The sequence below is a fragment of the Bos indicus genome, chromosome 8 (genome assembly GCF_029378745.1).
Source record: "Bos indicus isolate NIAB-ARS_2022 breed Sahiwal x Tharparkar chromosome 8, NIAB-ARS_B.indTharparkar_mat_pri_1.0, whole genome shotgun sequence".
Lineage (NCBI taxonomy): Eukaryota > Metazoa > Chordata > Mammalia > Artiodactyla > Bovidae > Bos > Bos indicus.
Window position 1 is genome coordinate 79,115,731 of NC_091767.1, and position 27,196 is coordinate 79,142,926.

Consider the following 27,196-nt stretch of genomic DNA (forward strand, 5'->3'; position numbering starts at 1 on the left):
TCACATCCATACATGACCACTGGAAAAACCATAGCCTTGACTAGACAGACCTTTGTTGACAAAGTAATGTCTCTGCTTTTGAATATGCTGTCTAGGTTGGTCATAACTTTCCTTCCAAGGAGTAAGCATCTTTTAATTTCATGGCTGCAATCACCATCTGCAGTGATTTTGGAGCCTCCAAAAATACAGTCTGACACTGTTTCCACTGTTTCCCCATCTATTTGCCATGAAGTGATGGGACTGGACACCATGATCTTAGTTTTCTGAATGTTGAGCTTTAAGCCAACTTTTTCACTCTCCTCTTTCACTTTCATCAAGAGGCTCTTTAGTTCTTTACTTTCTACCATAAGGCTGGTGTCATCTGCATATCTGAGGTTCTTGATATTTCTCCCGGCAATCTTGATTCCAGCTTGTGCTTCCTCCAGCCCAGCATTTCTCATGACATACTCTGCATATAAGTTAAATAAGAAATGTGGGAGACCTGGGTTCAATTCCTGGGTCAGGAAGTTCCCCTGGAGAAGGAAATGGCAATCCACTCCAGTATTCTTGCTTGGAGAATCCCAGGGATGTAGAAAACTGGCAGGCTATATACAGTTCATGGGATCACAAGAGTCGTACATAATTTGGCGCCATCTTTCTTTCTTTGTTTTTAATGCAAATTCATGGGCCTCACCCATGATCTATCGAATCAGTATCTTGGGGAGAAGGGGCAGGACTGTTCATGTTAGTTAACAAATCTCTCCACCACCAGGTAGTAGGTTTGAAAAGCTCTGCCTCTGTCACTTTCAGTCTGGTAGAGTACGGGGGGAAAAAACTCATTTAAAAATAGGTGTTCACAATCTAATCGGCAAAAGGCATGTGGGTGCTTTGTTGCTCGTTCACGTGTCTGACTCTTTGTAACCCCATAAACTGTAGCCTACCAGGCTCCTCTGTCCAGTAATGTCTTATCAGAATAAAAGAGGTGCTGGTTCACCTCCCAGCTTGGACTTTCTCAGTCTTCTCTTGTCCCGTACTTCTTCATCCTTTCCTCCTTTTCACTTCTGTCTGTTCAGAAATCCAGGCAGGAGTCGACTGATGTTTCACTCCTTTGTGTGATCTGAAATTTTCTTCCCCCATATCATGTGCAGGAAGAAAAAGGAACTTTAGTTTGATTGGATGTAGTCAGTCTAGCTCTGAGGAAGCAGAGTAGGCTTTATCAGCATGAAGCTTCACAGACAGGCGTCAGCCCACCTGGAAGCTTTTTAACTGAGTAGGTCTGGGGTGGGGCCTGAGAACTTGTTACACAAAATAGTGTTTATATGTCAGCGCTACTCTCCCAGTTCATCCTACCCTCTCTTTCCTCTCCCTGTGTCTTTTCATTACTGAGTTGTAGTAGTTCTTTACATATCCATATAAAAATTCCATATTAGATACATGACTTATAAAAAATTTTTTCCATTCTTTGAGATCTCTTTATATTCTTCAAAGCTTCTATCACTGTTGTGGCTCTTTCCTTCATTCTTGGTCATGGTTGTCCAGTTCAGTTCAGTCGTTCAGTTGTGTCCTACTCTTTGTGACCCCATGAACTGCAGCACGCCAGGCTTCCCTGTCCATCACCAACTCCTGGAGCTTGCTCAAACTCATGTCCATTGAGTTGGTGATGTCATGCTACCATCTCATCCTCTGTTGTCTCCTTCTCCTCCTGCCTTCAATCTTTCCCAGCATCAGGGTCTTTTCTGGTGAGTCAGTTCTTAGCATTAGGCGGCCAAAGTATTGGAATTTCAGCTTCAGCATCAGTGCTTCCAATGAATATTTAGGACTGATTTCCTTTAGGATGGACTGGTTTGATCTCCTGGAAGTCCAAGGGACTCTTAAGAGTCGTCTCCAAAACAACAGTTCAAAAGCATCAATTCTTCAGTGTTCAGCTTTCTTTATAACCCAACTCTCACATCCATACATGACTACTGGAAAAACCACAGCTTTGACTACATGTACATTTGTCGGCAAAATAATATCTGTGCTTTTAATATGTTGTCTAGGTTGGTCATAGTTTTTCTTCCAAGGAGCAAGCATCTTTTAATTTCATGGCTACAGTCACCATCTGCAGTGATTTTGAAGCCCAAGATAATAAAATCTGTCACTGTTTCCATTGTTTCCATCTATTTGCCATGAAGTGATGGGACCAGATGCCATGATCTTCGTTTTTTGAACGTTGAGTTTAAGCCACTTTTTCACTCTCCTCTTTTGCTTTCATCAAGAGGTTCTTTAATTCTTCTTCACTTTCTGCCATAAGGGTGGTGTCATCTGCATCTCTGAGGTTATTGATATTTCTCCCAGCAATCTTGATTCCAGCTTGTGCTTCATCCAGTCTGGCATTTCACATGATGTACTCTGCATATAAGCTAAATAAACAGGGAGAAAATATACAGCCTTGATGTACTCCTTTCCCAATTTGGAACCAGTCTGTTGTTCCATGTCCAGTTCTAACTGTTGCTTTTTGACCCGGATACAGATTTCTCGGGAGGCTGGTCAGGTGATCTGATATTCTCATCTCTTGTTTGTACTTAGTTGTTAATATGCAACCCTCTCCCTTGAAATCAGGAGCAATTGAGGGTCACGCTTTTATCTTGTCTTATTTGGTACACCCTCAGAAACCTAGGTAATTCTTTACACATATTTGGGATTTGAGCCTAAATTCTAGGTCCTGTTATTTGAAATATTTCAAATAATATCACTAAAGCCACAAATTGTTTTTTCAAACAAAGATAACCCAGTTGCCTTGTATCTGGATGAAATAAATAGGTAAACAAGTTGATTCTATCCATTGATAATTGCTCCCTTTAACAAGAAAAAAATAACATCACTATTATCAGTCATGGAAAAGGCAATGGCAACCCACTCCAGTACTCTTGCCTGGAAAATCCCATGGACGGTGGAGCCTGGTAGGCTGTAGTCCATGGGGTTGTGAAGAGTCGGACACAACTGAGCGACTACACTTTCACTTTTCACTTTCATGCATTGGAGAAGGAAATGGCAACCCACTCCAGTGTTCTTGCCTGGAGAATCCCAGGGATGGTGGAGCCTGATGGGCTTCCATCTCTGGGGTCGCACAGAGTCAGACACAACTGAAGTGACTTAGCAGCAGCAGCAGCATTATGAGTCAACACTTTAAAAATAAGTCATATTCCAGTAATTCATGTCTATAGCAGTTATTTGTAATGATGAACATATTTTCAGCTAGGACCAGTGTGATAACAATGGTTCAGTTTATGAGTCTAGCACCCAAAGCCAATTAATTTTTTAAATAATTTTATTTATTTTTGGCTGTGCAGCCTTTCCTCTAGTTGCAGCACACTGGCTTCTCATTGCAGTGGCTTCTCCAGCATCTGAGCCACCAATGAGGACCCCTGTAGTGGATTCCCTTGTTGTGGAGCACAGGCCCTACTGCGTGTGGGCTTCAGTGTTAGTGGCATGTAGTCTCAGTAATTGTGGCTCCCGTGCTCTAGAGCACAGGCTCAATAGTTTTGGTCCACAGACTTAATTGCTCTGTGGCATGTGGGATCTCCCCAGATCAGGGATTGAATCTGTGTCTCCTGCACTGGCGGGCAGATTCTTTACCACTGAGCCACCAGGGAAGCCCCAGTTAAGTTTCTGAGTAAACTTAGTACCTCATGACAGTGATGGTGATAATCACTCAGTCGTGTCTGACTCTGTGTGACTACATGGACTGTAGCCTGCCAGGCTCCTCTGTCCATGGGATTCTCCAGGCAAGAATACTGGAGTGGGTTGCCATTCCCTTCTTCGGGGGATCTTCCCAACCCAGGAATCGAACCTGGGTCTCCTACATTGCGTCAGATTCTTTACCTTATGAGCCACTAGGGAAGCCCCAAGTACATCATAGGCAAAACAAAAACAACAAAAAAAACCCAAGCAAACAGAAAATCCTCATGATCTGGATTGGTCTAGGAATTTAAGATTATTCATACTGCTATTTCTTGGGGAACATGTGTCATAGCATAAATACATGTCTCCTTTCTGTGTAAATGTGTTCTCAGTGACTTCTGGTCAGCAAGACTGAAGTTAAAAGAACATTTGGAGCTATCAGATTTTCTCACCAACTCCAGGGTAGACTAGTTATTCCTAAGGATGGGCTATGTGACTCTGAGATCTTACCCAATTGCCAGTGCCAATAAACAGTAAACATTTGATGTTATCAAAATGATGGCCATGAGAGTTATGCAAATGCGTGGAAAGATGTTTACAATTGCAAAAATGCAGGCTCTGGCATGTTAAACAATACCACCCCCTTTCCTCAGCCATATACCCAAAAGGGAAAACAACAGCAGCAAATTGTGATAAGAAAAAAATAGCAACACAGAGGCTAAAATGCTAATAATACCTGTGTTTGGGTTGAATTAATGTTTCCTGCTTTTCTTTCTTCTCAATTACCTCTAGCTTGCTTAATGTATTTTGTAATAAAACACCAGAATAATTTAGCTTCATAAGTCATAATTTCTGAAAAAGCAGAAATCTTATTTGTCTTACATACACAGATACCATCACTACAGAGAAAACTGTGCAAAAAAAAAACCCTTAATAAATATTTGTGTTATATAAGTAATCAATCAAAAAGTTACAAGACTGAAGAATAAGAGTTTAGAATGCAGCTATGGTAAAAGAGGTAATTTCTCTTCTTTGCATTTTTCACATATGGAGTAAAGAAAGATCAGCACCATGTGAAGATGCAAAGAGCCATATAGGTTTTAAAGGTCTGTGTTGTGGAGAAAGAGTCCACAACATGAAGTAGTCTACTTTAGCGAAAGGATGTGCAGAAGTAAAAATTGTATACAAAAATCCTGATAAGTAGGCAAGTCCTATCTTGCTCAGTCTACTTTAATTTCCAAAAAGCATGAGCAAATAATGAAAGAAGAAGAGTATTTGCAGATGTCTTTAAGTTGTCTCCGTTTGCTTGCAATATCTTGAAGAACCTTGAAGTTATGATGCTTCTTTGAATCTTTTAGTAAAATTCCAGGTATTCCAACACTCATGTGTTATGATGACAAGTCTAAATTTCATATATTGGTATATCTTGAATGTCTTGGTAGTCCTTGAATGTCTTTAAGGACATTCCTAGTTCTTGAAGGTCTCTAAGGAGAAAAAGAGTAGAACAGTACTAGAAAAGTTACCCGTCTTACTTTGTAACAGATCTTTTTTTCCCCCCACACACTTACCAGTATATGGTAAATATACTTACCAATATATTTAGCTTCTATGTTTATCTGGATTATTTTCAAATAACTTTAGTAATAATTTTGTAAGAAAGATGATTAGAGTAGATTGCATTTTGCATTCTTTTTTTTTTTTTTTTTATGGAGGAAGGAAGATTTTATTTTTCATTTCAAACCTCCCTGTTCTCTTTGAGGTTTTCCCTTTGTTTTGAGGGAACTTTATTGTTTTGTAAAAAAACTTTTTATTTTATGTTGGAGTATGGTTGATTGACAAGGTTGTGATGGTTTGAGATGTACACCAAAGTGATTCAGTTATGCATATACATGTATCTATTCTTTTTCAAATTATTTTCCCATTTAGCTTGTTACATAATGCTGTGCTATACAATAGGTCCTTGTTGGTTATCCATTTTATTTATTTTTATTATTAATTAATTTTATTTTATTTTTAAAATATAAATAATTTGTTTCTGCATGAGGGCTTTCTTGAGGTGCTCAGACTTCTCGTTGTGGTGGCTTCTCTTGTTGCAAATCACAGACTCTAGGGTGCTTGGGCTTCCATAGTTGCAACTCATGGGCTCAGTAGTTGTGATGCATGGGCCATTTGTGATCCTCCTGGACCAGGGATTGAACACGTGTTTCCCGCATTGGAAGGTGGATTCTTAACTGCTGGACCACCAGGGAAGTCCCTTGGCTTTGATTTTGTAGGTCTTTTTTTCCTTCTCTTCCTCTTTTGTTCTCTTCTCTTGTGGTTTGATGACCAGTTATTTGAAGAGATAATAGCTGAAAGTTTCTGTATCGTAGAAAAGGAAATGGTCACCCAAGTCCAGGAAGCACGGAGAGTCCCAGGTAGGATAAACCCAAGGAAGAGCACACTGAGACATGTAGTAATCAAACTGACAAAAACTAAAAGCAACAAGGGGAAAATGACAAAGAACATTCAAGGAGACTTCCATAAGGTTATCAACTGATTTCTCAGTGGAAACTCTGCAGGCCAGAACAGAGTGGCATGATATGTTTAAAGCGATAAAGGGAAAGAACCTACAACCAAGAATACTCTACCCAGTAAGGCTCTCATTCAGATTTTTTTGAGAAATCAAAAGCTTTACAGACAAGCAAAAGCTAATAGAATTCAGCACCACCAAGCCAGCTTTTCAACAAATGCTAAAGGATTGCCACTAGGCACGGATGAGAATAGCAACTTAAAATAAACTTGCACACATATAGACTGCTATATCAAAACCTCATGGGATCAGCAAACCTCAAAACTACAATAGACACACACACAAAAGAGAAAGCAACCCAAACACGACATTAAAGATGCATTTTGCATTCTTTGCTGCCTGTTTCACATTCCAGGTTTGAATGAATCATATTATATGTTAGCTTCATGTTTTATATTCCTACTTAATAATATCAATGAACACAAATCTCATTAGTTTGTACTAAAGCATATTTCAAAGTGTAACTGGCACAGAAATATAGAAATATACTGTTCTATAAATAGCAATGCTCTTCTCATGTTTTTCTACATTTGAGTCTCCCAAACACTTTTTTTTTTTTTAACATCAACAGAATTCTCCAGAGACTTCAGATGTTTAGGGACAGTGCAGGTTGAAGTACCATTTCCTATTTCTTCTCTAAAATATAAACATGACCACTTATAGTTCTTAAAAAAGTCATGTGTAAAGGATAGGGAGAACTTTATAATATGTCTCACATAAGCATCTATATTTTTGCTTCAATTTAGTTTAGAATAAAAGTGATTTTACACTTATCTTGGGGCTGACAATCATAAGAGGCTTAATATAAATCTTCAAGCCTCTGAAAGGCTGCTTTTTAGGCAACTAAAAAGTACTTCTGCAAAGTGTTGAAGCTGATGTGTGAGTGCCTTTATAGTTTTATAAACTCAAGTCATTGAAATGGATTTTTGAAGAGATGAAGATATAAAATAAAGACCTTTTCCTCAAAGATGTTTAAAAATGGAATAAGCAGCCATGAATCTGGGTGGGACAAAAGTACAAGAACTTTACTTTCAGTACTAGATAAATAGCCATCAAGTAGCACAAAATAACCGAGATATCAGAAGAATAAGAAAAAGAATTACAATGTGTAATTTTATAATTCTCTTAACTATGATTCTTGCAACTCTGTAGGTGATGTAAGGTCATTGTTTTTGAATGAGGACACTGGAACTTAACATGTTCAGGAGCCTTGTTCCAGATTCCTTTGTTAGACTTCCTATTAAATATGGAGGACTGGATACAGGTATTAATGTCTACAAAATGAAAGGGAAAAGACACATGCTCACAAGGACAAAAGAAATGGATGAAGAAAAAATAATACCTTTGATGACATGAAGCAGATGGATGAGGGCATGCACTTAGTAGACCCAAGAGAGTAGGACCAGGAGGCAATGATGGGGAAAGCCCAGAAACCACCCATTGTGTACCACAGAAACACGGAGAGGATTCAAGAGCAGACAGAACTGGCTATCTCCCTAGGTGAAGGTTAGGATGAGTCTAAAAGAAGGGGAGTATGTTTGAGAATTACCAGGATCTGACTTCTCCTTCCCAATTCTGTTTGGCTTTGATTGCCCCTCCTCAGGCCCTGTAGAAGACTGGAAAAGATAAAGAAAAGAATCTCTGACAATGGAGGTGCTTCTGAACAAGGGAGATTAAGTGAAAATGTTACAATAGATATTGATTCTCTCTCCTTCACCTTCCAGCCTTCATCCTCCACTCCCAATGGCTACTCAGCTAGTAGAATTTTGGAGCAGAGCTGCTAAGTTACACAGTTCTGGGGAAGTCTTTCATACACACAGTTAACATGAAAGATACCCCTGTTGTGCAGTGCCCAGCTCGTATAGCTATACACAAAGGCCCTGGATCAGAAGCTCCTTTGAGAAATCAGAGCAGTCCAAGATACAAGGCCCAAAGTTGATGCTGTCAGAGATTCACTGACTGAATGGCCCAGCCAGGTCTTGTTAGAGTGAGGACAACATTTGACAAGCCCGGGAGAAACATCAATAACCTCAGATATGCAGATGACACCACCCTTATGGCAGAAAGTGAAGAGGAACTAAAAAGCCTCTTGATGAAAGTGAAAGTGGAGAGTGAAAAAGTTGGCTTAAAGCTCAACATTCAGAAAACGAAGATCTTGGCATCTGGTCCCATCACTTCATGGGAAATAGATGGAGAAACAGTGGAAATAGTGTCAGACTTTATTTTGGGGGGCTCTAAAATCACTGCAGATGGTGACTGCAGCCATGAAATTAAAAGACGCTTACTCCTTGGAAGAAAAGTTATGACCAACCTAGACAGCATATTTAAAAGCAGAGACATTATTTTGCCAACAAAGGTTCGTCTAGTCAAGGCTATGGTTTTTCCAGTGGTCATGTATGGATGTGAGAGTTGGACTGTGAAGAAGGCTAAGCGCCGAAGAATTGATGCTTTTGAACTGTGGTGTTGGAGAAGACTCTTGAGAGTCCCTTGGACTGCAAGGAGATCCAACCAGTCCGTTCTGAAGGAGATCAGCCCTGGGATTTCTTTGGAAGGAATGATGCTAAAGCTGAAACTCCAGTACTTTGGCCACCTCATGCCAAGAGTTGACTCACTGGAAAAGACTCTGATGCTGGGAGGGATTGGGGGCAAGAGGAGAAGGGGACGACAGAGGATGAGATGGCTGGATGGCATCACTGACTCGATGGACGTGAGTCTGAGTGAACTCCAGGAGTTGGTGATGGACAGGGAGGCCTGTTGTGCTGCGATTCATGGGGTCGCAAAGAGTCGGACACGACTGAGCGACTGATCTGATCTTGGAAGCAAAAAGCCTTAGTGCTACTCTTTGAAAAAACATTCTTCAATATGAACTTCTAGCCAACAACCACCAGACTGAAGAAGTTTCTCAAATAAAAGACAGAGACTGAAAAAAATTAGAAAAAAACACAGTATGTAGGGAGAAGAGAAAATTATTTATGTTATGAGATATGCTAAGCTGCTGCTAAGTCACTTCAGTCATGTCCGACTCTGTGCGACCCCATAGACGGCAGCCCACTAGGCTCCCCTGTCCCTGGGATTCTCTAGGCAAGAATACTGGAGTGAGTTGCCATTTCCTTCTCAAATTATGAGATATGAGAAGATACTATATATGTGGAAGACAGTATTATAAGAAAATTTAGGAAACAAAAAAGACCTCTTAGAAAAGCATCTCACATTTCCTCATTATTAATACAAAGAAAGAAAATTAAAGGCATCAACTACTCACATTTTAAATTTATTTATTGAGTACAGTTGGTTTACAATGCTGTGCTAGTTTCTTCTATACAACAGTGATTCTGTTATACACATATATACATTCTTTTTCATATTATTTTCCTTTATGGTTTATCACAAGATATTGAATATAGTTTCCTGTGCTCTACAGTAGAACCTTGTTGTTTATCCCTTCTATATACAATAGCTTGCATCTGCTAATCCCAAACTCATAATCCATCCTCCTCTACCCCTCACCCCTTGCTAACCACAAGCCTGTTCTCTATGTCTGTGAGTCTGTTTCTGTTTTTTGGATAAGTACTTTTGTGTCATATTTTAAATTCCATAGATAAGTGATGTCATGTGATATTTGTCTTTCTCTGACTTTGCTTATTATGATAATCTCTGGGTCCATCTATATTGCTGCAAATGGCATTATTTCATTCTTTTTTGTGGCTGAGTAATAGTCCATGTGTGTTTATACCACTCAGTTGGGTCCACCTCTTTGCAACCCTAAGGACTGTAGCCTGCCAGGCTCCTCCATCCATGGGATTTACCAGGCAAGAGTACTGGAGTGGGTTGTCATTTCCTTCTCCAAATATGTAGTCTACTTAATGTGTAAAATGCTTATTTTTCAACTTTATGAAGCATATGGATATCATTATAAGTTAAACGTCTCTTTTCAGGGAAAATGTTTTTAAAGCAGAGGGATAATTAGAACTCGTGAAAATAAATTTGAATTTCAAGTAAATTACATTTTAGTGAAGAAATTAAGAAAATCCTGTTTCATTTGGTTACTTTGTTCTGCTGATTTTTCTTTCCTTTTTAACTCTTTGTTTCAAGTTATTTTGGAAGCAGTCTAATTTTGAAAATTTGGTGTTTTGTTTCAGGTTTTTTATGTGCTATATTGGTGCTTGTCACAATCTACAGATAATACTGAATAACTCAGATGAAGTTAGTTCACACTTTTCTACATTTCTTATGGCTTCTGTAAAGGACTGGAAAAGGTCAGTTTTCATTCCAATCCCAAAGAAAGGCAATGCCAAAGAATGCTCAAACAACTGCACAATTGCACTCATCTCACACACTGCTGCTGCTGCCACCGCTAAGTCACTTCAATCGTGTCCGACTCTGTGCGACCCCATAGACAGCAGCCACCAGGCTCCCCTGTCCCTGGGATTCTCCAGGCAAGAACACTGGAGTGGGTTGCCATTTCCTTCTCCAATGCATGAAAGTGAAAAGTGAAAGTGAAGTCGCTTGTCGTGTCTGACTCCTAGCGACCCCATGGACTGCAGCCCACCAGGCTCATCCGTCCATGGGATTTTCCAGGGATTTTCCAGGCAAGAGTACTGGAGAGGGGTGCCATTGCCTTCTCCGATCTCACATGCTAGTAATGCTCAAAATTCTCCAAGGCAAGCTTCAGCAATATGTGAACTGTGAACTTCCAGATGTTCAAGCTGGTTTTAGAAAAGGCAGAGGAACCAGAGATCAAATTGCCAACACTCAGTGGATCATCAAAAAAGCAAGAGAGTTTTAGAAAAACATCTATTTCTTCTTTACTGACTATGCCAAAGCCTTTGACTGTGTGGGTCACAATAAACTGTGGGAAATTCTGAAAGAGATGGGAATACCACACCACCTGACCTGCCTCTTGAGAAACCTGTATGCAGGTCAGGAAGCAACAGTTAAAACTGGACATGGAACAACAGACTGGTTGCAAATAGGAAAAGGAGTACATCAAGGCTGTATATTGTCACCCTGCTTATTTAACTTCTATGCAGAGTACATCATGAGAAACGCTGGGCTGGAGGAAGCACAAGTTGGAGTCAAGATTGCCAGGAGAAATATCAATAACCTCAGATATGCAGATGACACCACCCTTATGGCAGAAAGTGAAGAAGAACTAAAGAGTCTCTTAATGAAAGTGAAAGAGGAGAGTGAAAAAGTTGGCTTAAAACTCAGCATTCAGAAAACTAAGATCATGGCATCCGGTCCCATCACTTCATGGGAAATAGATGGGGAAACAGTGGAAACAATGGCTGACTTTATTTGGGGGGGCTCCAAAAATCACTGCAGATGGTGATTGCAGCCATGAAATTAAAAGACGTTTACTCCTTGGAAGGAAAGTTTTGACCAACCTAGACAGCATATTCAAAAGCAGAGACATTACTTAGTCAACAAAGGTCCATCTAGTCCAGGTTATGGTTTTTCCAGTGGTCATGTATGGATGTGAGAGTTGGACTATGAGGAAAGCTGAGTGCTGAAGAATTGATCATTTTGAACTGTGGTGTTGAAGCTGACTCTTAAGAGTCCCTTGGACAGCAAGGAGATCCAACTAATCCATCCTAAAGGAGATCTGGGTGTTCACTGGAAGGACTGATGTTGAAGCTGAAACTCCAATATTTTGGCCACCTGATGCGAAGAGCTGACTCATTTGAAAAGACCCTGATGTTGGGAAAGATTGAAGGCTGGAGGAGAAGGGGACGACAGAGGATGAGATGGTTAGATGGCATCACCGACTCAATGGACATGAGTTTGGGTAAACTCTGAGAGTTGGTGAGGGACTGGGAGGCCTGGCATGCTGTGGTTCATGGGGTTGCAAAGAGTCAGACACGACTGAGCGACTGACCTGAACTGAAATAACTGTAAAGATCATCAGATGTTTTTGGAGAAACAATATAAATTTCTGTTTTATTATAATTCTTTTCTATATTCTCATCCTCAGTGTATTTAGTGAGTACCCATTATATGTCAACCACAGCTTTTAATGGTAGGGATACACCTTTATTCAAAATAGGCAAAGCTCTTGCCCTTATTCTATATTAGACACAAAGATGGATTTTTTTGTTTTTAAAATCTACTTTATTGAGGCTTGATTTGCACAAAGTAAAATGCACATGTTGTAAGTGTGTACTTCAATGAGCTTTTACAAGTGAATTCAGCCATATTACCACCATCATAATCAAGATACAGAATGTTTCCAACACCTCAAATCACCTAAAGTTAAGTCGCTCAGTCGTGTCCAACTCTTTGCGACCCCATGGACTGTAGCCTACCAGGCTCCTCCGTCCATGGGATTCTCCATGGCAAGAATACTGGAGTGGGTTGCCATTTCCTTCTCCAGGGAAATCAAATCAAATCACCTAGCCCTATTCCAATTAATCCCTCCTTGATACCCACCTCCACTTATGATGCTCACTGTTCTGTTTTGTCACGATGGATTACATGTCTCTTCTAGAATTTTATATAAATGCAATCATACTGTGTTGCTCATATTCTGATATCCTTTGCTCAGAATAATGTTTTCTGAGATTCATATATTTGCATGTTAAGTAGTCATTCTTGTTTGTCACTAATTACTATTCATTATATGGATAATTACATATCATTGTATGGGTATACCACAATTTGTTTTTCCAGTCATCAGTTGATGAACATTGGAGCTGCTTCCAGTTTTTGATCATTAAAAATAAAGCTGTGAAAATTAATGTACAAATTTTTGCATGGGCACATTTTCATTCCTAATTAAATACCTAGGAGTGGAATTGCTGGATCATGTAAATACATGATTAATTTTATAGTAAAAGATGGACTGTTTACCAAAAATTTTGTACCATTTGGGATTCCCATCAGCAATATATGAGAGGTCCTGCTGATCCATATTGTCAACGTTTCTATCATATTTTACATTTTGGCCTTAACGGCTGCCTTAACCTTAACGGCTGCCTGTGTGTGTGCTCAGTCTTGTCCGACTCTGCAACCCCATGGACTGTAGGCCTCCAGGCTTCTCTGTCCATGTATTTCCAAGACTGGAATATCGGAGTAGGTTGCCATTTCGTCCTCCAGGGGATCTTCCCCACCTAGGGATCAAACTCCCATTTCCTGCATTGGCAGGAGGATATCAGAGCCACCTGGGATTACCTCTTAATGACTAATAGTGGTAAAGTTGTGTTTTGTTTCCTACCCGTTCTAGTCACTAATGTAACCCCACTTTAAAACCAATCATTTTATTAATTTTAGGAAAACGCTAAACCAAAGGTCTAAAAGAAAAAAAACAGCTTGATTCTGCTGTATTTTGTTTCCATTTTTCCTCTCGAAATCCCCAGACTTTCTAGGAAACATAAAACCGGTGTCAAGCTGCAGAGCTGGGGTCTTCATTCAAGGACCCAACCTCTAGGATCTGCGCACACTTCCATCCTTTCCTCATTCCTTCCTGTCACCTTTCTAAGAATTTCCCAGGTAGCCGTGCGGGGCGAGGAGGGGCAGGCTCTGGGGCCCCCAGGCTCCGCCCCTTGCTTGGAGCCACCCATTACCCAGGATGCGGCCGCAGGGTGGAGAAAGAATGTAGCTTCCGGTCTCGCGATCTGCTCTAATCCCGCGAGAAGAGATGGCCAACGGCATAATGTTGGCGGTGGCGAGGAAGGGGGTGTGGCCGAGGAGCGCGAAGTCCTCAGGCGTGAGGGAGAGGAGGCGGGGTCGCGCGCACCAGGCGTGCGCATGCGCGCACGAGGCCGGTCGGGCAGGGCGGAGAGGGGAGGGGGCGCCGGTGGCGGCCGAGGAGGTGTCGTTATTTCAGCGGTCTGGACGGTGCGTGGCGGCGCGGGTGGCCACGAGAGAAGTAGGTAGGGACCGCGGTGTGCAGCCATTGAGACTTCCTTCCTCCCGTGCCTTAGAGCCACAGCCCCCTGCGCGTGTGGCGGACCCTGGGGAGGCCAGGTCACCCTGCGGCCCCGGCCCTCCCGCCGCGATTCAGGTAGGAGCTTCGGGCTTACTCGTGCCCGCTCCCCTCCGAGGCCCTGCCCTTAGCTGGTGTTACCCGGGCGACGACCTGGTACCGGGCGTGCCCGTCCTCGCGCGCGACGACAGCCCTGTCCTTGCTTCCGTGCCCGTGGAGCCGGGGCCCGGCCGGGCTGACCCGTTTGGGGCGGGTCCCCTCTTTAGGTGCTCCCCCGCCCTGGGCCGGCGGTAAGCTCCCTCGCGCAATGCCCCCACCCCCACCCCCGAGACAGGCTGTGCGGGGGTCTGGCCGGCTCGGGAGAGGTTCTCCCTGTGAGCTCCGGGCAGGTGAGGGACCATCTTGACTTGAGTAGTTGCTGCATGGGGTCTTGGACTTCGAGAGGGGACCTTGAAGAGTGCCTTGGTTATGTGTGGCCAGTGTTAAAAGTTGGAACTCTGGAGGTGGTTCTTTTTGGGCCGCTGGTGGGATGGTTTGTGATTTTACTTCTCAAGTAGGCACACTGATTAGGAGTCCTGGTAGGTGATGGGCTATCTATTATTAAATGAGCAGCAGCAGTATTAGTTAACGTGAGATTTAATTGCATTAAGGTAGTTTTTCACAGAGCTATCCTCAAACTCAGAAGATCTCTGCTTCAACAGTTTAGTAAGAGTTTCATCCAATACTTAAACATAGTTTGCAAATACTCTTGCCCTGAAAGCTGCATCGTCTCTCTTAACGATAATATTAATTTTATAGGCGTAATGGTTATGAAAGCTTCTGTAGAAGATGATGATTCAGGATGGGAGCTCGGTATACCAGAAAAGATGGAAAAAAGCAACACAAACTGGGTGGACATAACCCAAGATTTTGAAGAAGCTTGTCGAGGTGAGTTTGAATTTTTGAATTAGAAGTTCAAAATTTGGGAAAGGGTATAATAAAAATGTGGATTGTGATCTTTAAACTATCTCAATAAATGGAAAAAATAATCAACATGTAAGTGTGGTTTATTGCGTTACCACACTTATTCATTCTCTATCCTCTGATTTTAACTTTCATTTAAAACCAGTTTTTATAGATATTGCATTAAATACAGATGTTGAGGCAGTTTCATCTGTTAACGTTTTCTAACTTTAACAGGTTAGCGTGCACATAGCAATAATTTCAAATTGGAAATACAAATTCTGTCGCCCTAAAGATGGGAGTATTATTGTATATTTGAGGTTTGAAAATAATTGGATCATGTCATTCTCTGCTTGAGATCCTCCAGTGGCTTCCTGTTGCATGTAGAATAAAATTCACACTTGTTCCCTACGGCCTATATGATCTGGTGCTTGCCTCAGACCTTTTGTACCACTGCTCCATTAGGCTCATTATGTTAGTCATGAGGTCCTTATCTCATTAAATACACCAAGGTTGTGTCCATAGGTCTTCAGGTGGCTGGCTCCTTCCTGACCACTTAAATGTTACCATTCCAGTGAGCTCTCAAAACAGCCAACCTAAGCAGATTTATCCCCTCATTCTCTTCTGTCCAACTCCACCCTAGTTGAATCCCAGTTTATTTTCTTTGTAGTACTTATCTACTGTGAGAAACCATCATTTTCAATTATTGTTTACTGTTAGCCTTACCCACTCAAACAATAAGGTCTGTGAGTGCAGAAATTATCCTAGTACACAGAACAGTGCCTGGCACTTAATAAGTTCAGTAAATGCTTATGTATAAATGACTGGAGCGGAAAGAGCCTTGAAGAAGGAGAGAAGGAAAATAAGAGAAAAGAACAAATGGTAGAGGGCTTGAACTTTAAGAGGATGGGATGGGATCAAGAACATTGTAGAGAAATTAACCTCAGAGAATGATAAGATGGTGAAGATTACACGTGTGTTTCTAAGTGGGCAGGGAGGAATGGTGGAGGGATTCACACATGATGGCTTCTATTTTCTTAGTGAACAGAGGGTTGGACTTTTAGTGAAGGTGTGTATTTAGAATAGTGCTCTTAAGAGAAGTAAAGACTTGGAACTGCAGATGAAAGGGAGCCAGGTGAATATAATCAGAGGCATAAATCATGTGCTTACTCTTCAACTGTTTTGAAATACATGTCCAGTTAAAGTACACCTAAGTGAGATAGTGGAAAAACCATTAGACTGAGAGTTGGGTGACTGCACATATATGTTTGTCTAAGGGAGAGAGAAATGTAAATTACAATGTAGCTTTTGTGCTCAGTGTTCTTCCACTAGTAAGTGGATCCCACCTATAATCTTACACAGATTTTAAGTGATGTGTATTAGAGGACTATCATTATGAACCTAAATAAGAAGGGTTTTATGAAGTAAATATGGCCTGAGTTACTTCCCTGGTGGCTTAGACAGTAAAGCGTCTGCCTGCAATGCAGGAGACCTCAGTTCGATCCCTGGGTTGGGAAGATACCCTGCAGAAGGAAATGGCAATCCACTCTAGTACTCTTGCCTGGAAAATTCCATGGACTGAGGAGCCTGGTAGGCTACAGTCCATGGGGTCGCAAAGAGTTGGACACAACTGAGTGACTTCACTATCACGTGCCCTGAGTTGGCTGTGAAGGAGTGGTCAAGATTCTGTTAAGTGAATGTGAGGAAAATTACTCTAAACTGAGATTTTTATGTTTAAGGAACAGTGAATAACTCTGCTTCTGGGAAGGAACCTTGAGTAGGACATGTGGTTTAATACCTTCTTCAGTGTTGATTGAGAGAGGGTGGCATTTTATTTTGTTACCAGCATCAAACTATCCTATTAATTCCCCCATAATTAGCCCTTGTACTGTCTCAGGTGGCTCAAATGAGAGGTATACTTCTTGCAACTAAAAAGTTGACATAGAATTAAACTTGAGTATGATTTTAGGACTAAAGGCTATTAGCAGTCTTTAGTCCATGGTATTAATAATTTGTTTAACTGTTGCAGTGGCTTCTCTTTGGTAATAGTGTGATGGCATTTGGCTTGACTTTTGTGATTCAGGGGGTGGTGGGGAGTACTGTAAAATACCCTGTCTACTGATGACAGCATTTTTCACGTACGTTTCTACTTATTCTTTTAGTGGCTCTCTAAAATCCTCAAATTCTAACTTTAATTATTTCTTGTATTTCCTATTGGTCAAATGGCACGTTCCTACCACATTTCCTATAATTGACATTGAGTCTTTTTTTTCTTTTCCAAAGTATTTTGAATGTATAGTGCCATCACTATTTATGTAATATATGTAATATATCATTTGTCTAAATAACACCTCTGAGCTTTGCTTCTCTGGGAAATCTTGCCTAATTCAAACCATGTCATTTTGTTACCGTAAAGCCTTTGTTCTTTATTTCTATTTTGTTGTCTATACTTAGGCACTTTCTGAATTACAAAGTCACAACTTAGAAATTTCACTTAAACATAAAGATCATAAAAAATACACTGCTGCTGCAGCTTCTGACTGCAAGATTCCTTTCCACACTCGTTCTGGAGAGCCAGCAACCTCTCCTGGAATGATGACACCATCACTCGTCTAGAGCTCAGAGGTAATCCAGAGTCAGCTATCATAACTTTCATTCTTTTTAAATTCTAGTTTAGGAGGATATGGGCCCATCCTCTCACTTATTTTCTTTTCTCTTTGATGACTTAGTTCATTCTTCCATCAATCTTTATAACAGATTTCACTGTTTAGGTTGGCTTCCCTAGTGTCTCAGATGGTAAAGAATCTGCTTGCTATGCAGGAGACCTGCGTTTGATCTCTGGGTTGGGAAGATCCCCTTGAGAAGTAAATGGCAACATACTGCAGTATTTTTGCCTGGAGAATTCCATGGATGGGCAGCCTGGCGGGCTATAGTTAATGGGGTTGTGAAAAGTTGGACACAACTGAACAACTTAACACTTTTACTTTCATCACTGTTCAGGACTCCCCTTATCCATCCAGTTTCTTTAGGTCTTGCCTAGTACTTTCAGAAAACTTGTTGTTTTCGGTTCCCTCATTTAAAATCTAGGATGCTTTGGATGGGAGGGGAAGGAGGGGAGTTTGGGGGAGAATGGATACGTGTATATTTGTGGCTGAGTCTCTTGCTGTTCACCTGAAACTATCACGATGTTGTAAATCGTCTACACCCCAATACAAAATGTTAAAAGAAAAAATCTAGGATGCTTAAGCCTCTTACTTCTCTTTCTGTTCTGTCTTCTCGTACCCAGAACAATATGTTTGTTTGTAAGAATAAATGATATTCTAAGGCCATGTTTCTTCATATCCAGAGACTATCTGGATCTTGTACTTAAAAGTTTGAGAACCTGTGTTATATGTGAGTGATTGCCTGGAACCAGCAGAATTATGAACACAAGCACTGGTACTGTAGCAGTACTTGATTATGTTATCATCTGTTCGGTTTGGAATTTGTTTCTGTAATCTTCTAAACAGTCACAACAAACTGAAAGATTCTGAAAGAGATGGGAATACCAGACCACCTTACCTGCCTCCAAAGAAACCTGTATACAGGTCAAGAAGCAACAGTTAAAACTGGACATGGAACAACAGACTGGTTCCAAATTGGGAAAGGAGTACGTCAAAGCTATATGTTGTCACCTTGCTTATTTAACTTACATCATGCGAAATATCAGACTGGATGAAGCATAAACCGGAATCAAGATTGCAAGGAGACATACCAATAGCCTCAGATATGTAGATGACACCACCCTTATGGCTGAAAGTGAAGAACTAAAGAGCTTCTTAATGAAAGTTAAAGAGGAGAGTGAAAAAGTTGGCTTAAAACTCAACATTGAAAAAACTAAGGTCATAGAATCCAGTCTATCACTTCATGGCAAATAGATGGGGAAACAATGGAAACAGTGCAGATAGTGACTGCAGCCATGAAATTAAAAGAGGCTTGCTCCTTGGAAGAAACAGACATTACTTTGCCGACAAAGGTCCATGTAGTCAAAGCTATGGTTTTTCCAGTAGTCATGTATGGATGTCAGAGTTGAACCATAAAGAAAGCTGAGTGCCAAAGAATTGATGCTTTTGAACTGTTGTGTTGGAGAAGAGGAGATCCAACCTGTCAATCCTAAAGGAAATCAGTCTTGAATATTCATTGTAAGGACTGATGCTGAAGCTGAAGCTCCAATACTTCGTCCACCTGATGTGAAGAACTGACTCACGAGAAAAGACCCTGATGCTGGGAAAGATAGAAGGCAGGAGAAGAAGAAAACGACAGGATGAGATGGATGGTATCACCAACTTGGACATTAGTTTGAGCAAGCTCCAGGAATTGGTGATGGACAGGAAAGCCTGGTGTGCTGCAGTCCATGGGGTTGCAAAGAGTCAGACACGACTGAGTGACTAAACTGAACTGATTATTTTAAAAAGATTGCCATTGAACTGATTACATAGCATTTAACAATTATTATAAAAGAAGTATAGATTTTTGATAAAACTTTAATGGACTTTCACTCCACTCCCTCAATTCATGAACCCTGGTTTCAGAATCATTATTCTATGTGTTTGCTGCTTGTTGGAACCATTTAATTCTAGGAGAAAAAAGTTGAACAGAAATTCTCCTGGTGAAAGATCAGGGCAGCCTATAAAATATTTCTGAAGTGATTTTGGTTTGGGAAATGAATTATGTTTTCTGTGTTCCATACTATTAAGAATGTGTTTAGTGGTGGGTCATGGGTTTGCTGAGCAGCACTGGTAATTGTGGAGCACTCTTGTTCTCCACCAGGGGTGATTTTTGCCCTGGAGGGGACATTTGCCAACGTCTTGAGACATGCTTGGTTAGTCACATAACCCACTCCAGTATTCTTGCCTGGAAAATTCCATGGACAGAGGAACCTGGCAGGCTGCAATCCATGGGGTCACACAGCGTTGGGTATGACTGAGCACAGCATCACACAGCACAACTAGTGCGTACACATTAAGGATGCGGCTAATCATGTGATGCACAGAATAGCCCCACAGAAGAGTAATTTTTCTGCCCAAAGTACCAACAGTGCCGCTTAGTTCACTCTGTTTAGATTACTTTCAAGAATATTTAGCTATTTAATCTCTTTGACGTTGAATTTTTTAAAGGAAAGGAGCCTATGGATGTCATAAGACCAACAACTAGCATTTAAATAGCACGCAGTAGAAAGGAATGGGAGCTTTGTTGCATTTTAAAGGCTCTTTTTACTAGATTTCCCTGTTAATCTTGTATTGCGTATCCTGCTTTATGTTAGGAGCCTTGGTCAATAGAAAAGATGTCCTCAGAAGTCACCACTTTCCCCCTTTTAACTGGTTATTTTAGTAATCATGATCCTAAATAGCATGCTTTTATTGCTATTTCTTGATACCCCCATTCCCCTTTGGGCATTGTGGATTTCACACCCCCGCCCCATGTAGTTATAGCTATGCAAATATTATTCATAGCTGAGCCAAAAAGTAAAATTGTTCCTTTTCCCTTCCTACCCAGTTCTGTTTTATGCAAAAAGTGTTTGCTCAAAAGATATGTAGTTTCATTAATTGTACTTTATGCTCTTCATCAATTGTCTGAATCATCTAACACATTTAGACATCCTATTGTTTTAATTCACCATAAAGAAATTTCTTTTCAAGCCTCTTACTTCTCTCCAGTCTGGATATCTTGTCTTTTATACCTGGTATAATCCTGCTGCTGCTGCTAAGTCACTTCAGTTGTGTCTGACTCTGTGCGACCCCAGAGACGGCAGCCCACCAGGCTCAGGGTTGCCATTTCCTTCTCCAATGCATGAAAGTGAAAAGTGAACGTGAAGTCACTCAGTCGTGTCTGACTCTTAGCGACCCCATGGACTGCAGCCTACCAGGCTCCTCTGTCCATGGGATTTTCCAGGCAAGAGTCCTGGCGTGGGGTGCCATTGCCTTCTCCGGTATAATCCTGAGATCTTGCTTAATCATCACCCTGGCGTTTGTTACTTTTCTCCCTGGTTTTGATTAGATACCTTTATTATCTTCCTGAGTAAAGCACATGAGAGATACAGTTTTTTGAGGCTCTGAATGTCTGAAATGCCTTTGTTCTCTTCTTCCACTTTATTGATAATACATCTGGGAGTGTGTGAGAATTTTGAGGGCATTGCTCAAATGTCTGATACTCTGATTACTGAACTTTCGTATGTAACCTTTTAGAATCTTCTTTTTGTTTCTCATGTCCAGAGCTTTCACAGTGGTGTGCTTTGTTTGATGACGCTTGAGCGCTTTCACTCTGATTTTTCAGTTCTGGGGAATTTTCTTGGATTACTTTATTTCTTGTTTTTTCCGTATTCATTTTATGGAGTACTTACTTTTTGCAGTTAAATGCTCTACCACTGAGCTATAGCCCCTAGTATTTACTTTTTGGATATTGGAAGATCTGTTTATTTAATACTTTGTTGCCTGTTTTCCGTCTCTTTGTAGTTTTCCTCAATGCTATGGAGGAATGTGTTCCCCCTGCCCCCAAATCATGTGTTGAAACCTAATGCCCACACACACTATGGTGGTATTAAGAAGTGGAGCCTTTGGGAGGTACTTAGGTCATCAAAGTGGAACCCACATGACTGGGATTAATACTCCTGAGAAAGAGACACCACAGAGCCTTCCTGGTCCCTTCCACCATATGTTCAGTTCAGTTGCTCAGTCATGTCTGACTCTTTGCGATCCCATGGATTGCAGCATGCCAGGCCTCCCTGGCCATCACCAACTCCCAGAGTTTACTCAAACTCATGTCCGTTGAGTCGGTGGTGCCATCAAGCCATCTCACCCTCTGTTGTCCCCTTGTCCCACCTTCAATCTTCCACAGCATCAGGGTCTTTTCCAGTGAGTCAGTTCTTCACATCAAGTGGCCCAAGTATTGGAGTTTCAGCTTCAGCCTTCCAATGAACATTCAGGACTGATTTCAATTCTTTGACGCTCAGCTTTCTTTATAGTCCAACTCTCATAACCATACATGACTATTGGAAAAACCATAGCTTTGAGTAGACGGACCTTTGTTGGCAAAGTAATGTCTCTGCCTTTTAATATGCTGTTTAGGTTGGTCATAGCTTTTCTGCCAAGGAGCAAGCGTCTTTTAATTTCATGGTTGTGGTCACCATCTGCAGTGATTTTGGAGCCCCCCAAAATAAAGTCAGTCACTGTTTCCACTGTTTCCCCATCTCTTTGCCATGAAGTGATGGGACCGGATACCATGATCTTTGTTTCCTGAATGTTGAGCTTTAAGTCAACTTTTTCACTCTCCTCTTTCACTTTCATCAAGAGCCTCTTTAGTTCTTCTTTGCTTTCTGCCATAGGGTGGTGTCATCTGCATATCTGAGGTTATTGAGATTTCTCCCAACAATCTTGATTCCAGCTTGTGCTTCATCCCACCCAGTGTTTCTCATGATGTATTCTGCATATAAGTTGAATAAGCACGGTGACAGTATACAGCCTTGACGTACTCCTCTCCGTATTTGGAACCAGTCTTGTTCCATGTTCAGTTCTAACTGTTGCTTCCTGACCTGCCTACAGATTTCTCAAGAGGCAGGTCAGGTGATCTGATATTCCCATCTCTTAAGAATTTTCCACAGTTTATTGTGATCCACACAGTTAAAGGCTTTGGCATAGTCAATAAAGCAGAAATAGATGTTTTTCTGGAACTCTCTTGCTTTTTTGATGATCCAGTGGATGTTGTCAGTTTGATCTCTGGTTCCTCTGCCTTTTCTAAATCCAGCTTGAACATCTGGAAGTTCACGGTTCACGTACTGTTGAAGCCTGACTTGGAGAATTTTGAGCATTACTTTACTAGCGTGTGAAATGAGTGCCAATTGTGTGGTAGTTTGAGTATCCTTTGGCATTGCCTTTCTTAGGAATTGGAATGAAAACTGACCTTTTCCAGTCCTGTGGCCACTGCTGAGTTTTCCAAATTTGCTGGCATATTGGGTGCAGCGCTTTCACAGCATCATCTTTTAGGATTTGAAATAACTCAACTGGAATTCCATCACCTCCACTAGCTTTGTTCGTAGTGATGCTTTCTAAGGCCCACTTGACTTCGAATTCCAGGATGTGGCTTTAGGTGAGTGATCATTCCATCGTGATTATCTGAATCGTGAAGATCTTTTTTGCATAGTTCTTCTGTGTATTCTTGCCACCTCTTCTTAATATGTTCTGCTTCTGTTAGGTCCATACCATTTCTGTCTTTTATCAAGCCCATCTTTGCGTGAAATGTTCCCTTGGTATCTCTTAATTTTCTTGAAGAGATCTCTAGTCTTTCCCACTCTATTGTTTTCCTCTATTTCTTTGCATTGATTGCTGAGGAAGGCTTTCTTATCTTTCCTTGCTGTTCTTTGGAACTCTGCATTCAAATGGGTATATCTTTCCTGTTCTCCTTTGCCTTTGCTTCTCTACCATGTGAAGTTAAAAAGAAGGCCGTTTAGGAAGTGGGCCCTTTCCAGACACTGAGTCTGCTGGTTCCCTGATTTTGAACTTCCCACAGTTGAGAACCATGAGAAATAAAATTTGTTGTTGATGGGTCACCCAATATATGGTATTTTGGTTATAGCAGCTGAATGGAGTTAAAAGACTTTGAATTTAATTTTTTTTTCCCGCTGTAATGTTTTTAATTTCTACTGTTCCGCACCCCCCCCCGCCCCCGAATATCTCTCTCTCTTTTTTTGAATATCTCTTTTTAAATAAAAGTAAAATTTCCTGGTTTTGTTTCAGGGTTGAACTATTTTATCTCTAAGGATAATAATATTTCTTTTGAAATTTTGCCTACATAGTGTCTTTCTTCCAACTTGCCTTTTTAAGTTTATTTTCTTGGTTTCTATCTTCTGTGTTAGAGGATTACTTCAGGTATCTGAGAATCCTTTGTTGCCTCAGGGACCAAAAAGCCAACTTGAATTTTTGAGCAGGACTCTTCTGCTGTGCATGTCAATGTCAGGTGATCTGACTTGGTTTTTGTGTTGGAGAACCCATGGTGTCAGTTACATAGCTCCTTCCTCTTCGAAAGATTATATTCTGTAGATAAAATTCATCTGCTTGAGGTTCGACATTTGACTGCACGTTAAATAGGGGAAGAAGTCTGGAGTTGTCATGTATTCACTTAATGCCCCTTCTTTCCAGTACTGAACCCTAGCCTTCAAATAACCTGTCCGGGAGATTTTTTGGTTTGCCCCTTTCAAGGAAAATCTTCAGTATTACCCAAGGTGAGGGGAGGGGTAGTTATCCTGATCTGTACATTAGGGCAGGGCTTTGGGCTGTCTGATGGCTCAATTCTCCACATTTCAGCCTGTCTTTATCCTCACTTTCAAAGATGATTGATAAATCAGATTGATTTTGGCTTTCTCCACTGCTGGTAGCTCAGATGGTAAAGGATCTGCTTGCAGTGCGGGAGACCTCAGTTTGATCCCTGTATCAGAAGATCCCCTGGAGAAGGGAATGGCAACCCACAGTATTCTTGCCTAGAGAATTCCATGGGCAGAGGAGCCTGGTGGGCCATAGTCCATGGGGTAGCAAAGAGTCCGACATGACTGAATGACTCAAGCTTCACACTTCACTGCCAGTATTATTTTTCTCGAGTTTGCTAAGAAATTACTTGTGTGTCTTTTTCCTAGTTTCCCTAATTTCGTTGTATTATTTTTGCAACAACTAGTTTTTCTCTTCCTTAAGGTTCATAGTTTTCTTAAAAAATATTTTTTTTTCACCTTAATTATTGAAATAAAATTTAAGGAGGGAATTAAACGTTGTTGCATGTGTTCAGTTGGCCACCTTTATCCCAGAGGTAAACTTTAATTCATCTTTTAATTATTACTGTATAATGGTACTGGAGTCCAGCTGTGTCATAGATTCAATAGGGCCTTCATAGTGAAGAAAGCAGCAAATTTAAGCATCATTCATAATGTTAGTGTAGACATATTTAGAGATCTGTAACTTCAGTGTACAAATTATGTTCTCATTTGTAAGATGGTAAAATATCAAATAGTTGCATGTTTTTCTCATCCTGTTAGATTACTTTTTTCCAGGAGAATGAATATATGCTTCAAGTGCTTAGCACTACTGCAAATCCATACTCCAGGTACAAGTTATAGTTCATTGTTCATTTCCAAGGCAAAAGGGAGGATGTCCTAAGGAACTTTACGGAGTCATCTAGTAAAACCCTTCATTTTTCAGATGATGAACTCAGTGTCCAGAGTGATCTACTTGCTCCTAGTTCTCTGGAGTGTTCAGTGAAACTGGTACCCACATCTACTCTAAAGTTTATGATAAATTATTATAGCAGTTCTCAAATTTTTTGGCATCAGTTCTACTTTACATTCCTAAAGAATCCACCTGCCAATGCAAGAGACACAAGTTCGATCCTGGGTCAGAAGCAGTCCCCTGGAGAGAGGAATGGCTATTCACTGTAGTATTTTTGCATGGAAAATCCATGGACAGAGGAATCTGGTGGGATACAGTCCACAGGGTTGCAAAGAGTTGGACATGACTGAGCATGCAAGCACATGGGCTTTTTTAAGTGTTGTTTATGTGTGCTATATGTATATTGATGTTTATTAGAATTTGAAGCTGAGAAATTTTTAAAATATTTATTTGAAAATGATAATAAACCCTTTGCTTGTCAGCATAACATTTTAAAAATGAAAAATGTATTTTTCAAAACAGGACAACTTTGAAGAGTGGATACGCCACTATATACTATTTTCAAGTATACTTTTGAAAATCTCTCATGTAGGCATAATAGAGGGCACCTGAATTCCATAGCGGCTTCTCATTCAATCTGTTGCCACATGTTGTTTTGGTTGAAACATTAGAAGTAAATCTGGCCTCACAAAATGTGTAGTTAAAAGATTAGGGAACTTTTTAGGTAATTTGCTACTACACCAAAACTTTTAACAGGTGATAGTTTCTTAAAGATTAGTTTGCAGTGTGCAGTCTGAAAGCCTATCAGTGGACCTTTCATGCTCTGTTACATAAAGTATATTGGTCTCTCTGTAACTTTGGATCTTTTATCCATGCCTAATTTTGTGACATGCATTATCATTTGCAAAATATTGGTTTAGTGAGTTAAGCACATCTTCCAGGTGTTGACACACTTCATTATATAATATTAAACAAATTTGTTAATAATATCAGCACCAGTATAATCAGGAAAGCCTTTTTAAGTATTGGGACACTGTCAAGTTCATAGCAGCCGATATGTGTTTTCCAGAGTTCTGATTTTTTTTTTTGAAAGTTCAAATTTTGTCATTGGCAATAAATCTTATTGGTTATTTTCTTAAAGTGACAGACTCTTATTTTTTTTAAAAAACCTGCTATATTGTCAAGTTCAAATGACTATAACTTGTCATGTTCTTTCCAGTAAAAGTGGTGTTCCATGATAACTGTGTAAGAGCTTTTCTTTGAGACAGTCTCTTACTTTGGTAAGCAGAGGAAGTGTTTACATATGCTTCCTGTTTATCAGATAGAATATTAAAAAGATGTACTCAAGAGATTGAAATTTAATTAGGTATATCAGGACCAGCCCTAGGATGAAATGACTGAGGCATATAGGGTACAAAACTTAAGGTACTATCTGAAAGTACCTCGTTAAATTTTGCACCCTACATGCCTCACTTGCACTTTGGTCCTTGCCCTGAGATTAGTAATTTTTACTGTCTCCATCAAAGACTTGTTAAGTGAAAGTGCATGAAAATGAAGAATACGCTGTTTTGCTAGGGACCACTATCTTGATTTGTGCTGAAACTACAGTTCTGCCCTTTTCCTCTTTACACTATTGTTTTTGCATCATCATTGGAAATGTCAACACAATGAAAAAAAACTTTTAGTATTATTACAAAAGTAACTTTAACATTGGGCTTCCCTGGTGGTCCAGGGATAAAGAATCTGCCTGCCAGTGCAGGAGACACGGCTTTGATTCCTGGGTCAGGAAGATGCCTGGAGAGGGAAATGACAACCCACACCAGTTTCCTTGCCTGAAAAAGTCCGTGGGCAGAGGAGCCTGGCGGCCTGCAGTCCAGAGGGTCATAAAAGCATCAGACATGACTTAAAGACTAAACAAAAACAACAACTTTAATG

The 27,196-nt window shown here is 40.6% G+C and overlaps 1 protein-coding gene across 5 annotated transcripts in view; it reads left to right on the top strand.

Moving 5' to 3' along the window:
- The first annotated feature begins 13,959 nt into the window (after window positions 1-13,959).
- NAA35 (N-alpha-acetyltransferase 35, NatC auxiliary subunit) overlaps window positions 13,960-27,196 on the top strand; it is a 93,804-nt gene continuing 80,567 nt past the window's right edge. Inside the window, exons 1-2 of one of the 5 annotated variants that reach the window (XM_019966509.2) lie at window positions 13,960-14,082; window positions 14,934-15,062. In XM_019966509.2, coding sequence (XP_019822068.1) covers window positions 14,939-15,062 — 124 coding nt within the window. In that variant the 5' untranslated portion in view covers window positions 13,960-14,082; window positions 14,934-14,938. Of the gene's footprint in view, window positions 14,214-14,403; window positions 14,426-14,933; window positions 15,063-27,196 lie in introns of those variants that run through there. The other 4 variants (XM_019966507.2, XM_070795062.1, XM_070795064.1 and 1 more) reach the window with 4 other exon arrangements.